Source organism: Diaporthe batatas, assembly GCF_019321695.1.
Source record: "Diaporthe batatas strain CRI 302-4 chromosome Unknown Contig00016, whole genome shotgun sequence".
In the NCBI taxonomy this organism is placed as follows: Eukaryota; Fungi; Ascomycota; class Sordariomycetes; order Diaporthales; family Diaporthaceae; genus Diaporthe; species Diaporthe batatas.
The window spans coordinates 244,078-256,603 of record NW_025408563.1 but is presented as its reverse complement, the minus strand read 5'-3'; the positions used below and the strand labels follow the sequence as shown (position 1 = coordinate 256,603).

Genomic DNA, 12,526 nt, shown 5'->3' with positions numbered 1-12,526 from the left:
CCAGCCTCCGAGCTTCCATGCATGCCTCCTGGTCTTTCTTGTCGGTCGCCTGCAATGTCTTTGTCGTCGACATTTACCTCCATGGTGGATGTTGAGGGTTCTGGCTTTAATCGATTCTCCGACAAAGATTTGTGCAATTCTACAGCCTATTAGAGGCTTACTGCGTCGGAATCATGACAGGCCTGAAGAATTATCCTTAGCTGGTTGTGACTAGGTCAGAATGGATTCTTAACGGATCACAGGCCATGAATTTATATTTTTCAACCATTATCATTGATGCTAATAGTTCGGAATTAAGTTTATTTATTTGGTGAGATATGGGCTTCTTACTGCGTATGTCTATGAAGGTGGGCATTTTGTTTTCTCCCAAACTAAAATAAAATCAAAATCGAACAGATAAAGCGACTGGCTGGATACACGGCAGGTCTACCATACTCACTTGGCTTATGCACACAGTTTTCTCAGCCCATGTGGCCTTACAAGCAGTCCGAAACGCTTTCACCAGAATAACTAGATTCCATCCTCCAATGTACGTAGGTATCAGCCAGAAAAGTATAGTTTGCAAAGTCAACAGAATTTCGCAGCCAGCATCCGTCCATGTCGCTACAAGATCACTAGACCCTTGTCTGATTCCTGATTCTTGGCTCTTCTACTTAGGCAATGTGGCGGCAGCGCTAATTCCGCTTCGGCATGAGCTGAGAAGTATTACCAGCCGAACAAAGAAGAAGGAATAGTGATTGCGGAATTAAGAATTCTAATCACCCAAACGCCGGCGGCACTAGACCAAAACCCGATGAGATAAAGCCGACATCTTACACCCATCCCTCGCTCCATCCCGGGGCAGTGCTGGGTGTGGTGCATGTACTCTGTGTGACCCTGCCATCTCACGTCGGCCAATACTTGACTTTAACCCTGGCAAGGAATGCCTTAAACCCAGGCCATGGCGTGCACCGTTCTACTTGTATCCCTTGGCGGCTGGGTAAAGTTCCCGCGAAGTCAGGTTGCCTAATCCAATTCCGCCACACACCAAATGCAAGCAACGGCACAGCGGGCAGTCCAATGGTACAATTGCGGCACACGCAAAGAAGGTGAGACTCGTTTATTAAGGACATGCAGCCTAGGAAAGATGCCAGCTCTTCTCTCTCCCTTCACTCACCCACCATTCCACATCTCATCTCGTCGTACTACAACTCCAGCTTAGTCGCGTTGCTTCCACCTCGTTCAAAATGTCCTACAAGAACTCGGTACTCATCACGGGCGGTACCAATGGCATGGGCTATCATGCAGCCCTAAAGATTGCCAAAGAACACCCTGACTATCTTGTCGTGGTCGCCTCGCGGTCTGACAAGAACCATGCCGCCGACGCCATCAACAAGGCCCTGGGGCAGTCCAACACCATCTTCATGCCCCTGGACCTGAGCAACCCGGCCAACGTGCGGCGCTTCGCCAACGACTGGATCGCCGACAAGACGAAGCCCCAGATCCAGGCGCTGGTCATGAACGCGGCGCTGCAGTTCCCCACGACCCTCCACCTGACGGACGAGGGCATGGAGAAGACCTTCGCCATCTCGCACGTCGGCCACGCCATCCTCTTCCACCTCCTCTGCCCCCACCTCGCCACGGGCGCCCGCGTCGTCCTCACGTCGAGCGGCACGCACGACCCCGCGCAAAAGTCGGGCCTGCCCGACGCCGAGTACACCACGGCCGAGGAGCTCGCCTACCCGCCAAAGGCCAAGCTGGAGATCCCCGGCCGCAAGCGCTACTCGACCACCAAGCTCTGCAACGTGCTGTGGACGTACGCCCTGTCCCAGCGCCTGGCCGAGCGGGCTCCCGAGCGCCGCATCACCGTCACCGCCATGGACCCGGGCCTGATGCCCGGCACGGGCCTCGCCCGCGAGGGCAACGCCGTCGAGCGCTGGCTCTGGAACTCGGTCCTGCCTCACGTGATGGGCCTCCTCCGCATCATCTTCAACCCTAATGTCCACCACCCGGCCGAGTCTGCCGCGGCGCTGGCCCGCCTGGCTGTGTCGCCCGAGGTCGAGGGCGTCACGGGCAAGTATTTTGAGGGGACGAAAGAGATCAAGTCAAGTAAGGACAGCTACGACAAGAGCAAGCAGGATGACCTGTGGGAGTGGACCGTCAAGTACGCAGCCGAGGGCAACGCGCAACAGGCAGAAAAGTTCCAGTCGTTGAAGTGAAGCGGCAGCTGGTTCGGGTTTTCTATGTTTCTGTCTGTCTTTCATCCTTGAGTTCATTGACAGTCTGGTTTGGGCATTTGGTATCTTCTAATTCATCAATTTGTATTTTATTGGTATATACCCGGATAGCCGCTCTCCGGTCTTGACAATTCCAACATTAATACGTCCTGAAGTCCCCTGACACACCAATTTTCAGATTGCTGATAATACGGCGTGAAACTCGCCAGATAGAAGGATCTGGTCTCAAATCATCTCAAGCTCCTTATAGTATTTTTAACGCCGGAGCTACCTGTCCAGATACTACTCCATAAGCAAGCATGGCCAGCAGCGACCACAGGCCCAACTGACATTCAACGCCACTGCATATTTAGGCTGCATTTCCTACTAAATAGCTGTCTTATAGGGGTATAGATCTTAATCACGTTATAAATAGGATAATATAATATATATAGTAAGGTTATTATATTATTATATTATAAAAAAGTAATTAAAACTTTAATTAAATAAGTAGTATTATAAATTTATTATACTTTAAAATAAATATATAAAATAATTAAATATAAGTTTATTATAATTTAAAATTAAATATATTTATTTATTAAAAAGTTTTATTTATAAATAAACTTATTTAAATAATTAATATTTTTATTATTTTTAATTTATATTTTTTAAAATAAATATTCTAAGTAAAATATAATATTAAATATCTAATAAACTATTTAAATATACTTTATATTTAAAGTATAAGTTAGTTTAGTTATATGTAGAATACATTTAATTTAACGTGGTTTAAACTACTATTTATTCATTTTCCACTGTAAGAACATGGAATCCACGCCCAGCACATCTCAGCAGGCTACGGTATTAAGAAATGGCTAGGCCCAGACAAAGGACGCGCGTAACCAAGAGTAACCTAGACCGTGCACGCGTTTGCGGTGGAGCCCGGTACTAGGACTGGGTCTTTATGTCGCCTAAAATATGCACAAGACCTGTTACAGATCCGGGGAAGAAAGGAATAACCCCCATGGCATGAACTGATGGCTGAATCATCCCAATGCCACGCCCACGTCAACACGGGCTAGCAGCATGGGGGTGACATCCAGACCGGGGTTCATGAAGAGTCGGGAATCCATCGCGTCAGCTGTCATCCTTCCCGACGCTAATAGTATTGAGGGACACACCACGCTTATTTATTAGCGCCAACGCGGTCCTAACCGATGATCTGCAGGTGGTCCTACACCAGCAGCATGGAATCTAGATTTGTGCCACAGTCTGACATGCCGTGCTAGTCACTCAGACGAGCCACAACCAACACAGAGGACCAGCCAATTGCGCCTCGCCGCCAAGGGTCCCCGGGCCGATCATGATGTCTACGACTACATACTGCTACCTACCAGCCTAAACCTGCTCAAACCAAGGCTCTTTTTGCTGCCAGGTGGGTGGTGGCAAGCCCCTGCCCCCACACCATACTAGTATCGGAATCCGGCTCGGCTATTTACTAGTCGACTGGCTAGGGACTATCTAAGCCTTAGAAGTCAAAAGTAAAAAACAAGTAGCGGCGGGAACGATGAACCTAGATCCGACGTCCGGCCTAGTGTACAACGTCCTGACACAACTGTGTGATATACGAGGGGATTTTTCTTAGCGCGTTGTGGTGGTATTTGGATCTGGTGGCGTGTCTTATGCAGGAGATTACGCGGTTGGGCCTGTAACATCTGCGCATTCCAGCACCCAAAAGGTTGTAGGGCGCCGGCTTTGTGCTGTGCCGCAGCCTTCCCTCCATCTCACCCTGCCCACCCCTCCTGAGGTCCCACCGCTCGGTCAATGCGGGCATGCATGCACGTGTTCGGCGGTCTGGAGGCCACCGCTTCAAGTGCTAGTGCCGACCAACCGATCTTCCCAGGTCTCTGTTCAGGCTAAAAAGAGTCACTCTGCAGCTGTCCGACTAAGCTATTTTCTTTTCTAAGCAGTACCAAGAAATGGAGACGGCGATTTGGGCAGAGGGCGCAATTTGGGCAGAGGGCCAAGGCTTTTGCAAAAGTAACCAAGATCACATGGGGTACCCAGCTAGGGTTTTCTCCCCAGCAACAAGGAACCTTCAGAGACTATGTATTCCTCTATTGAATGTAGGTACAAGATGAACATGCAGCTGGAGCGGGGCGGGTTGACCTGAAAGCCGACGCCGGCTGGCTTCAAGTGACTTGTAGGCCCTTGGGGGATAATACAATCTTATTCGAGCAACCACGGGAGTAGCTCTTCAAGTTGTGCCTCTAACCCACCGTCTATCATGCTTCCATAATCCTAGAGCTCGTCTCTATCCGCATCATTGAACAGCTCCTTGACCGTGTCCACCTTTTGCTCCAGCCACATGCGCAGGTAGTCGCAAGCCATGATAAAGGTGGCTGTGGAGGATCCGGCCAAGCCTTGCGCCTCCCGGAACTGGCGGACGGCCTGTTCGAAGTTCCTGAGCAGGCTGCGCAGCCGGCGGAAGTAGAGCTGGCACAGGCGGTGCCGCAGCTCCACCTCGTCGTCGTCCTCGAGCTGGAGCACTCCCCAGCTGAGCCGTGGCTCGCCCGCTATATTACCGGGGCCCGGACGAACCCTTGTCCCTGGGCTGACCACCTTCTGGTCGTTCCAGGTTGACCCCCGCGCGGGGGCTGTCGGTGAGCCCACGTTATTGGCCTGGCTGTCGCTGGTGGTGGTGGGTCCGCTGTCTGCGGCGCTGACGGACCAGGATGTCGAGCAGGACGACGGCGACGTGTTGGTCGCTGGTGTTGATCCGCCCAGCAGCGTCTTGAACCCGTCCACGATGTCGCCGATGAGGAGGCCGGTGATCATGATGACGGTGGGGTCGGAGGGGTGCGACTGGCACACCATGGACGCCTCGCATGCCAGGATGGCCTGCTTGAGCTGCAAGAGCTCGACGTCGAACGACAGCGGCCTTCCTGCCGCCTGGGCACGTGCTGCCTGCGACTTGCGTGCCACCTCTGGTATGACGCGCGATATACAGGCGCAGGCACTGTCCTCCGGCCCCGAGCCAGGGTCCTGGGCGTGTTGCGGGCCATGGTGGTCGTGGGGCGGCAAAGATGACTGCTCGTGTTGAAGCCGTTGCAGCAGCTGCTGCTGCGGGTGCTGGTTCGGACGTGACTGCGCTTGTGAAGAATTTGGGGGCATCAGCGGCTGCGGCGACGGAGGAAGAGGGCTGACAGCATCGTCGGCACTGCCCCAGTTGCCCCCCGGAAGGGAGGCCGAGTTCAGGGATGGGTCAAGGGCACCGCTGCTGGACGAGAGAAAGTCCATGGGGTCTGAGGAGTCAAACGCCCATAAGGCGGCGACATCTATACCTGCCAACCCATCCGCCGAACGAGGTATCATGACGCTGTTTGGCGCCAGGGCTGGGTGCTGCGAAAAGAGGTTGAAGTCATCCAATATTTCCACCCTTGAGCGTCCTTTCAGATGCACGCCGGCACCTGTGCCAGTGACAGACGAAGATGCGGATCGCGAGTGGGAGGACATGATGCGAGGCGCGTCCTTGTGACTCCGGCGTGACAGGCCAAACACACACGGCATTCCCGTCTTCTTGCACCGGTCGCACGTCGGTTTCGTCTGGCTACAACGCACCTTGGACTCGTTGCAGGCGTTGCACGAGGCGCGCAACTTGACAGGGGCTCGATCCCCGGCTCCATCCATCTTTGTCTTACACTCACGAGCTCGAAGGATGATGTGTGGATCGGATTATGGAAGCGTCGAGTTCCAATTACCGTCCCCTTCATCATCTTACTTCCCGAACGGACTGTCTATTTATAAGAGTCCGTACGGGAGGCCAAAGATCCAAAGCACAAGTGAGACGCCCCAGGTGCCGTGCCCCCGGTAGTAGAGATGCATGCAGACAGCATCCTTTGGCTTATCTGCGTCTGCCATTGGGACCCTCACTCAAGAGGCAAGCAAGCAGGCGAGATCCTCGCATGTAAGCACAAAGTGCATCTTTTGTTGGTTGTCTGGCTTACTACGCCTCTGAGGAAGGGCGGATAGGAGTGCAGGATGGATGCCAACCGCAACAGACCTCGCGTCACTGCAATTGCTTCACCTCGTCGTAGGATGTGACGTGACACTACTCCAGATGTCGGTCTGGTCCGCAGTCTTCTCGAGAGCGGTGTGTCCCACCCGTCCATGGATGGCATAGGGCTGTCAGCAAGCAGGATAATGAGGGTGCGAGAATATCCTAGGGTGCATGCAAGTCTCGGCCATTCATGTCCAACCGAGTGGTCTTCCCAAGTCCCCGATCGAGGAACGGTCCCCCGGGCCTTGCCGAGAATCGCCGTGGCGGAATCCCACGCCCGTTCAACGCAAGCATGCGGGGCAGACCGATCCTATTCACCCTTTCACTTCAGGTTGACTATATAGACAAGTGAGGACTAAGTGGCTAGGTCGTCCCGGTTGTCTGACTGACCCCTTATCTTACTAAACAAGCCCCTGATCCCAACAGCCTCGTGTTGCGGTCCGCAACCCAATCTTCCTGATTGCCCCATCTGACCACTTGCATTTATTTAGCCCATCTTGGCAATTATGGAACCCGTTCCGGCCGTGAGTAATAACAGGCACGAGCCAGTGACTGCTGTTGCCCTCCCCACCCTTGTCATCTCAGCTGGTCTTCTCTTGTGCTATGCCGTTTACAGGGGCATCTACAATGTCTTTTTCCATCCTCTGCGCCACTGGCCTGGCCCCTTCTGGGGCGCTGCATCAGACTTCTTCAAGCTCTGGATCCTGCACACCAAGCAGGCGCACACGCTCGGCCTGAAGTATCACGAGAGGTACGGCCCCGTGGTGAGGGCCGCGCCGAACCTCCTGGCGGTCAATGACCCCCGTCTATTGCCCGCCATCTACCACAGGCGTGCCAATAAGACCGACGTCTACACCACGGGGGTGCTGGGCGACCTCGCCCCGCCCTTCCAGGAGCTGGACTGGCGGGAGCACGCGCGCAAGCGGAAGCGCGTGGCGTCCTCCTTCCTGCTCAGCAACCTGGTCAAGCTCGAGGGCCAGGTCGACGCCCGTGTCCAGGAATGGACGGCGGCTCTAGCCACGCGCTTCGCCCACTCCGGCGCCAGCATGGACTTTGCCGCGTGGTCGCAGTGGTTCGCCTACGACATCATATGCCAGCTATCCTTTGGCGAGCCGCTGGGCTTTGTCCGCGAGGCCCGCGATGTGTCCAGCCTCATCAAGAATTTTCATGACATGGCCCCCTTTGCCGCAGTCGTGGGAGCCCTGCCCTGGCTCTGCGCCCCTTTCCTGCAGAGCCCCATCACCAAGTGGCTGTTCATGCCCCGCCCCGGGGACAGCTCGGGGACAGGAAAGATCATGGCCGTTCGTCCGTCCCAACATCCTCATCCTTGCTCTCCCCTTCCCCTCCACCTTCGCTCCTCCTGATCCTTGGCTTCGTTTGCACGCGTCGTAGGTCTGAGTCCCAGTTTCTAATTGATCGGTGTGAGCTTCAGTTTCGGGATAATTTACTGAACGAAAGACTCCGGGATCCCAAAGCTCACCACAAGGGTGACTTCCTGGACAACATCCTGGCTGCCAAGAACGAAGATGGGACGCCCATCTCAGTCGAGGAGGTCAAGACGGAATGCTTTGTCCTGATGGTGGCCGCCTCAGACACGACGGCCGCCTTCTTCTGCGGCTTCGTGCGCTATGTCCTGCAGACTCCGGGGGTCTACGACAAGCTCATGGCCGAGATCGACGACTTTGAGAGGCGCGGTAAGCTAGCGTCGCCGGTGCCCACCTTTGAGGAGATCAAGGCCATGCCGTATCTCGAGGCGTGCCACCGCGAGACCCAACGCTATCAGCCTTCGACCCCCATGATCATCCCCCGCTACGTCGGCGAGGAGGGACTGCAGCTGTACGGGCGCCGCGTCCCTCCTGGCACGGAGATCGGGGCGAACCCATATGTTGTCCACCGCGACAAGAGCGTCTTTGGTGAGGACGCCGACCTCTTTCGCCCCGAGCGCTGGCTCGAGAGTCCCGAAAGGGCTCAGGAGATGGACAAATACCTCCTTACATGGGGCTATGGACCACGTATCTGCCTGGGGAAGAACATTGCCCTGATGGAGACGCATAAACTACTGATACAGGTACCAAAACCCACCCCATTCTTCTTGTTGTGAATACTAGAAACGACGTAGGGACTAACTCGACTCGACTCTTAGTTCTTCCGTCTTTTCAGGCCCAGTATCGTCCACCAAGACGAGAAACGGATTTGGAGACAGGAGAATCTGGCACTACTTGTTCATTGGGACTTTTGGGTCAACATCAAGCCTAGGACGCCTGAAGCGACCCGACAGTGAGGACCTGAACAAAATGAGAGAGTAAATAGTACCAGATAACATTTTTCACCTCAAATTCACAATGTTGAAGCCACGTGGCCGCAGGGTCTTCTTCGACCGTCATTCAAATCGTGCCTTCTTGCAAGTGCTTGGCTTTTGACTGTTTTCGACTTTGTGGCGGGGCTGTACACGTCCAGGATGTACATGTTGTAAGAACAGACCACCTAATTCGATTCTATCACAATACCAGGTGAAAACAGCTGAATGGGGTTTAAAATGCATAGAGAACTGTGACAGACACGATTGGCATCAAAACAGGGCAACGGGCTCCCAGCGTCTTCCCTTACGGATCTCGGCTTAGCATGCTTAACCAAGATTGCCCCTTGCAAACTTGGGACAGGAGAATCCAAATTGAAAATTTTCTTTAGGCACCAGTGAGGCTCCGTTCAGCCCCCGCTTACTTTGATCGGGACAAACCCACGTGGCGGCCCAGCCCTGGAGGTCCATGGAGGGTGGCACAACACCCAATGACTGGCATGTGGGATTCAAAGCCGGAGTTGCCGCAACGCGCAGCAGGGTCTAAGAATCCTGTCAAGCAACTTCGATCTGGTTGGTACTATCTTACGCCATACGCCACCAACTGGTCCCTGCAGGATCTTATCCAAGCTATTGGATTGTTAGATCGGATGAGACTTGTCCCGAGTCGTCACCACGTACCCTCCATGCGATCGACATGAGTAGATCATGTCACAATGTGGCCTTATATCCTCTCCTCCAAAGTTGTTGCAGTCGTTGGCAACGCGAATGACCCATAAATTGATGTCCTCCATGATCCGAGTCAGCAAAAAAAGTGACCAAGCACAGCTCTGCCCGACTCGAGCTGACGTTGTTGTCTTTCGCCCCATAGACGCTGACGAGCAAAGGCTCAGCTGAAACCACACCTCGGCGATCACTTCCACGTGCGAAGTATCCAGGGCACTGGATAAAACCGCTTGAGCTATCACATCTTGTGGCACCCTACATGATCCCACACTACGCCACGTGCAGTCCTTGTGGCGTGCCCAATGAGTAATGGAGGCCTTCCAAGCTCTTCATACCCACTCATCCATCTCAAAATTGGCCTTGAAGGATTCATCATCTCGTTCTAGAATAGTAATGAATGAGCCTCACCCAAATGCGGAACCTAGAACTCTGCCTGGCTCATCCCAGCCCTAGCAGCGATGGTAGCAGCCTATCAAAGTTGATGTTGCCCGTGACCAGTAGTTTCACGTCACTACTCAAAGAACACAGCCCAAGGCTGTGAATGGCGAGCGCGACGTGGAAAGTGTGCTCAGCAAGACTTGGATTGCTCGCAAAGCTTCCATTCAGCCAGCCGCGGCTAAATCCCACAGTCATCTACTACTTTGCCTTTCTGCTCTCGCCGTGAACGAATCCGCTTCCGCCAGTCCAACTCTAAGTAGAGGGTAAAATCCTCCGCCCTAACACATCACACTCCTCCGGGGCAGGATCAAATGAGCCGGGCCCCCTTCTAGGCCACGCTGCGCCTCCGTGTTGGTGTCCCATGTTGGTGTCTGGGAGTCTTGTGAGGATGCTTTTGCCCTGGAGTGGCGCCAACAAGGCCATCACGAGAATAGACGGATGCTGACTTCAATTTGGGGGCACCCATTCGGGAGGACACCACCATTATCATAGCCCATCACACGATAGTCACTTGGGAATGGGAGTTGCCTAGACCATAGGCAACAATGTGGCGGTGATAGGAAGGTGGACTTGAGAATGTAAACGAGCCCAGGCAAGTATAAAATGAACGTGTTGTCGACAACTTGTTCATGTTTGGTAGACCGCAGAGCAACCATCATTCTAGTGTTTCTTGAGTACTCGGAGCTTCATAGAAGACCCGTGAAACCTTCTCCGGCTGTCTTGTAATATTTTCTACGCTTCAAACATGAGACTTTCTCTTCTAATCAGTGCCTGGCTCGGTATTGGGTCTGCGGTGGCCGCAGTCACCCCGCGCGACGTGTCCCGCAGTATCCTTCTCAACCGCAGGAACAAATGGAACCCAAAGACCGTCATCTCGTTCCCAGACACGCCCGAGTTCATAAACGCAACTGACCGGTGGTCCGCCTATGCTGAGCCGACCTTTATCGCTGGCATCACGCCAGCTACCGAGGATGACGTCGCCAGAGCTGTAGGTTGGACCCTGACTCCATGACTTGGAGACCACGTAAAAATGCGAGCGCTAACATGATCTTCACACGACAGGTCCAACTTGCAACCGACAACAAGATTGGATTTCTGGCTCAAGGCGGACGCCACGGGATCGCTTACTCGTTCAAGTCACTTAAGAACGGCTGGTCTATCGATCTGAGTCTGTTGAAGTCTGTCTCTGTTGATAGGCGGGCTGCAACGGTGACCGTGGGAGCTGGTGTGAGGTTCGGCGATATTTACGACCCGCTTGACAAGGCCGGCTTCATGATACGTGAGTTCCTGTTCCCCTTCCGGAGGGTGCCTCCTTTTCTATTCCGCTATATTTCACAACCGGGCAACATTGCTGACGGTTCGCCTAGAAACTGGTTCCGGATCTTGCCCTGGTATGCTAGGTGCCGGACTCGGCGCAGGTGTTGGACGGTACCAAGGCATGTTCGGTCTAGTCATCGATGCTCTCGTCTCTGCCCGGGTCGTCACTGCGAATGGAAAGGTGGTTGAAGCCTCCGCGAAGAAGAACCCTGACCTGTTCTGGGCTCTTCGTGGTGCAGGCGCCAACTTCGGCATTGTCACGTCGGCCACGTTCAAAGTTCAGAAAGTGCCTAACAACAACAAGATCCTGAATGTCGACTTTATCATCCCGGCCTCTGCCAACGGCTCCTACTTTGACATCCTGCACACGCTGGAAAACATGCCGCCAGAGCTTGCTACTATCCAATTTGTCATGTACAACGCCACTGTCAACCAGGTGAGTGAGCCAGCGCAGGCCAAGCAATGCGCATATTCCTTGATTCAATCTGCCTGACCACCATGTTCTGGATCAAATCACAATTTGGCTAACAACTGTCTCCCCCTTTTCCTCCTACAGCCCCAGATCCTGGCAAACTGGGTCTACACAGGACCCGAAAAGAAGGGGCTCGAGCTCATGGCCCCGGTGTTCGCGCTCAACCCGGTCCGATGGGAGAAGAAAGTGGTGCCGTGGAAGTCTCTGGTCGGAACCGCCGGCTTTGGCGCCGACCAGGGGTGGTGCCAGCCCAGCCCCGTCCCGTGGACGCAGCTGTCGGCCAACACGAAGCGCCTCGACGCCCCCACGATGCGCACCATGTTCGAGAAGATGACGGCCTTCTACCAGACGGCGCAGGCCACGGACCCCAGCACGCTGGGGACGACGGTCGAGCTCGAGATCTTCAACAGCGACGCCATGCGCGCCGTCCCCGCCGACGCCACCGCCTACGCCTGGCGCGACTCCATCGCCTACATGATGTTCGAGCTGACCTGGTCCAACGGCCTGGGCGAGGCCGCCGCCATCGCGCTCGCCCAGGACCTGCGCCGCGACTTCGTCGCCACCTCGGGGTACGACGACCTCGCCGTCTACGTCAACTATGCCAGCGGGAACGAGACGCTCGAGCAGAGGTACGGCGCCAACAAGCTTAAGCGCCTCGCTGCGACCAAGAAGAAGTGGGACCCCAGCCAGGTCTTTGGATACAGCAACCCGCTGCCCACCAAGTACCCTTGATTCACTTGATCCGTTAGTAGTAGGAATGGTGTGTAAGTTAGTTCACATACGACGATCTCCAGAAGCATTTTGGGGCACATTTTCATTTCTTTGGTACATTTTGGATTCACCGGATTTAGACTTCAGATATGCGACTTGACGGAGCGGAGCATGTCGTGGCTAGAACAGATTGGAGTACACGTGTACTTTGTCACTCTCTGACTCTCCTATTGTTTTAGAAGACTTTAGATTCTACATAGACGTGCCAGCGTCAGATTTTCAAATTATTTCAGAAGTCTTTCTTAGTG

The 12,526-nt window shown here is 54.0% G+C and overlaps 4 protein-coding genes across 4 annotated transcripts; 3 read left to right on the top strand and 1 right to left on the bottom strand.

The window, feature by feature from the left end:
• The first annotated feature begins 859 nt into the window (after positions 1-859).
• Positions 860-2,368, top strand: KVR01_011808 (uncharacterized protein). The gene has a single exon (XM_044784815.1). The coding sequence runs from the start codon at positions 1,227-1,229 to the stop codon at positions 2,196-2,198; it is 972 nt and encodes a 323-aa protein (XP_044639517.1). The 5' UTR covers positions 860-1,226; the 3' UTR covers positions 2,199-2,368.
• Positions 2,369-4,184: 1,816 nt separating this feature from the next.
• On the bottom strand, positions 4,185-6,456 carry KVR01_011804 (uncharacterized protein). Its single transcript, XM_044791490.1, has one exon. It carries the CDS (start codon positions 5,886-5,888, stop codon positions 4,500-4,502), a length of 1,389 nt encoding a protein of 462 aa, XP_044639513.1. The 5' UTR covers positions 5,889-6,456; the 3' UTR covers positions 4,185-4,499.
• Positions 6,457-6,571: 115 nt separating this feature from the next.
• Positions 6,572-8,612, top strand: KVR01_011622 (uncharacterized protein). Its single transcript, XM_044792171.1, has 3 exons — positions 6,572-7,559; positions 7,691-8,326; positions 8,402-8,612. Exons 1-3 carry the CDS (start codon positions 6,765-6,767, stop codon positions 8,537-8,539), a joined length of 1,569 nt encoding a protein of 522 aa, XP_044639331.1. The 5' UTR covers positions 6,572-6,764; the 3' UTR covers positions 8,540-8,612.
• A 1,081-nt stretch (positions 8,613-9,693) lies between these two features.
• KVR01_011649 (uncharacterized protein) lies at positions 9,694-12,454 on the top strand. The gene is made up of 4 exons (XM_044792455.1): positions 9,694-10,706; positions 10,781-10,997; positions 11,086-11,471; positions 11,592-12,454. The coding sequence occupies exons 1-4, from the start codon at positions 10,464-10,466 to the stop codon at positions 12,237-12,239; spliced, it is 1,494 nt and encodes a 497-aa protein (XP_044639358.1). The 5' UTR covers positions 9,694-10,463; the 3' UTR covers positions 12,240-12,454.
• Positions 12,455-12,526: the final 72 nt, after the last annotated feature.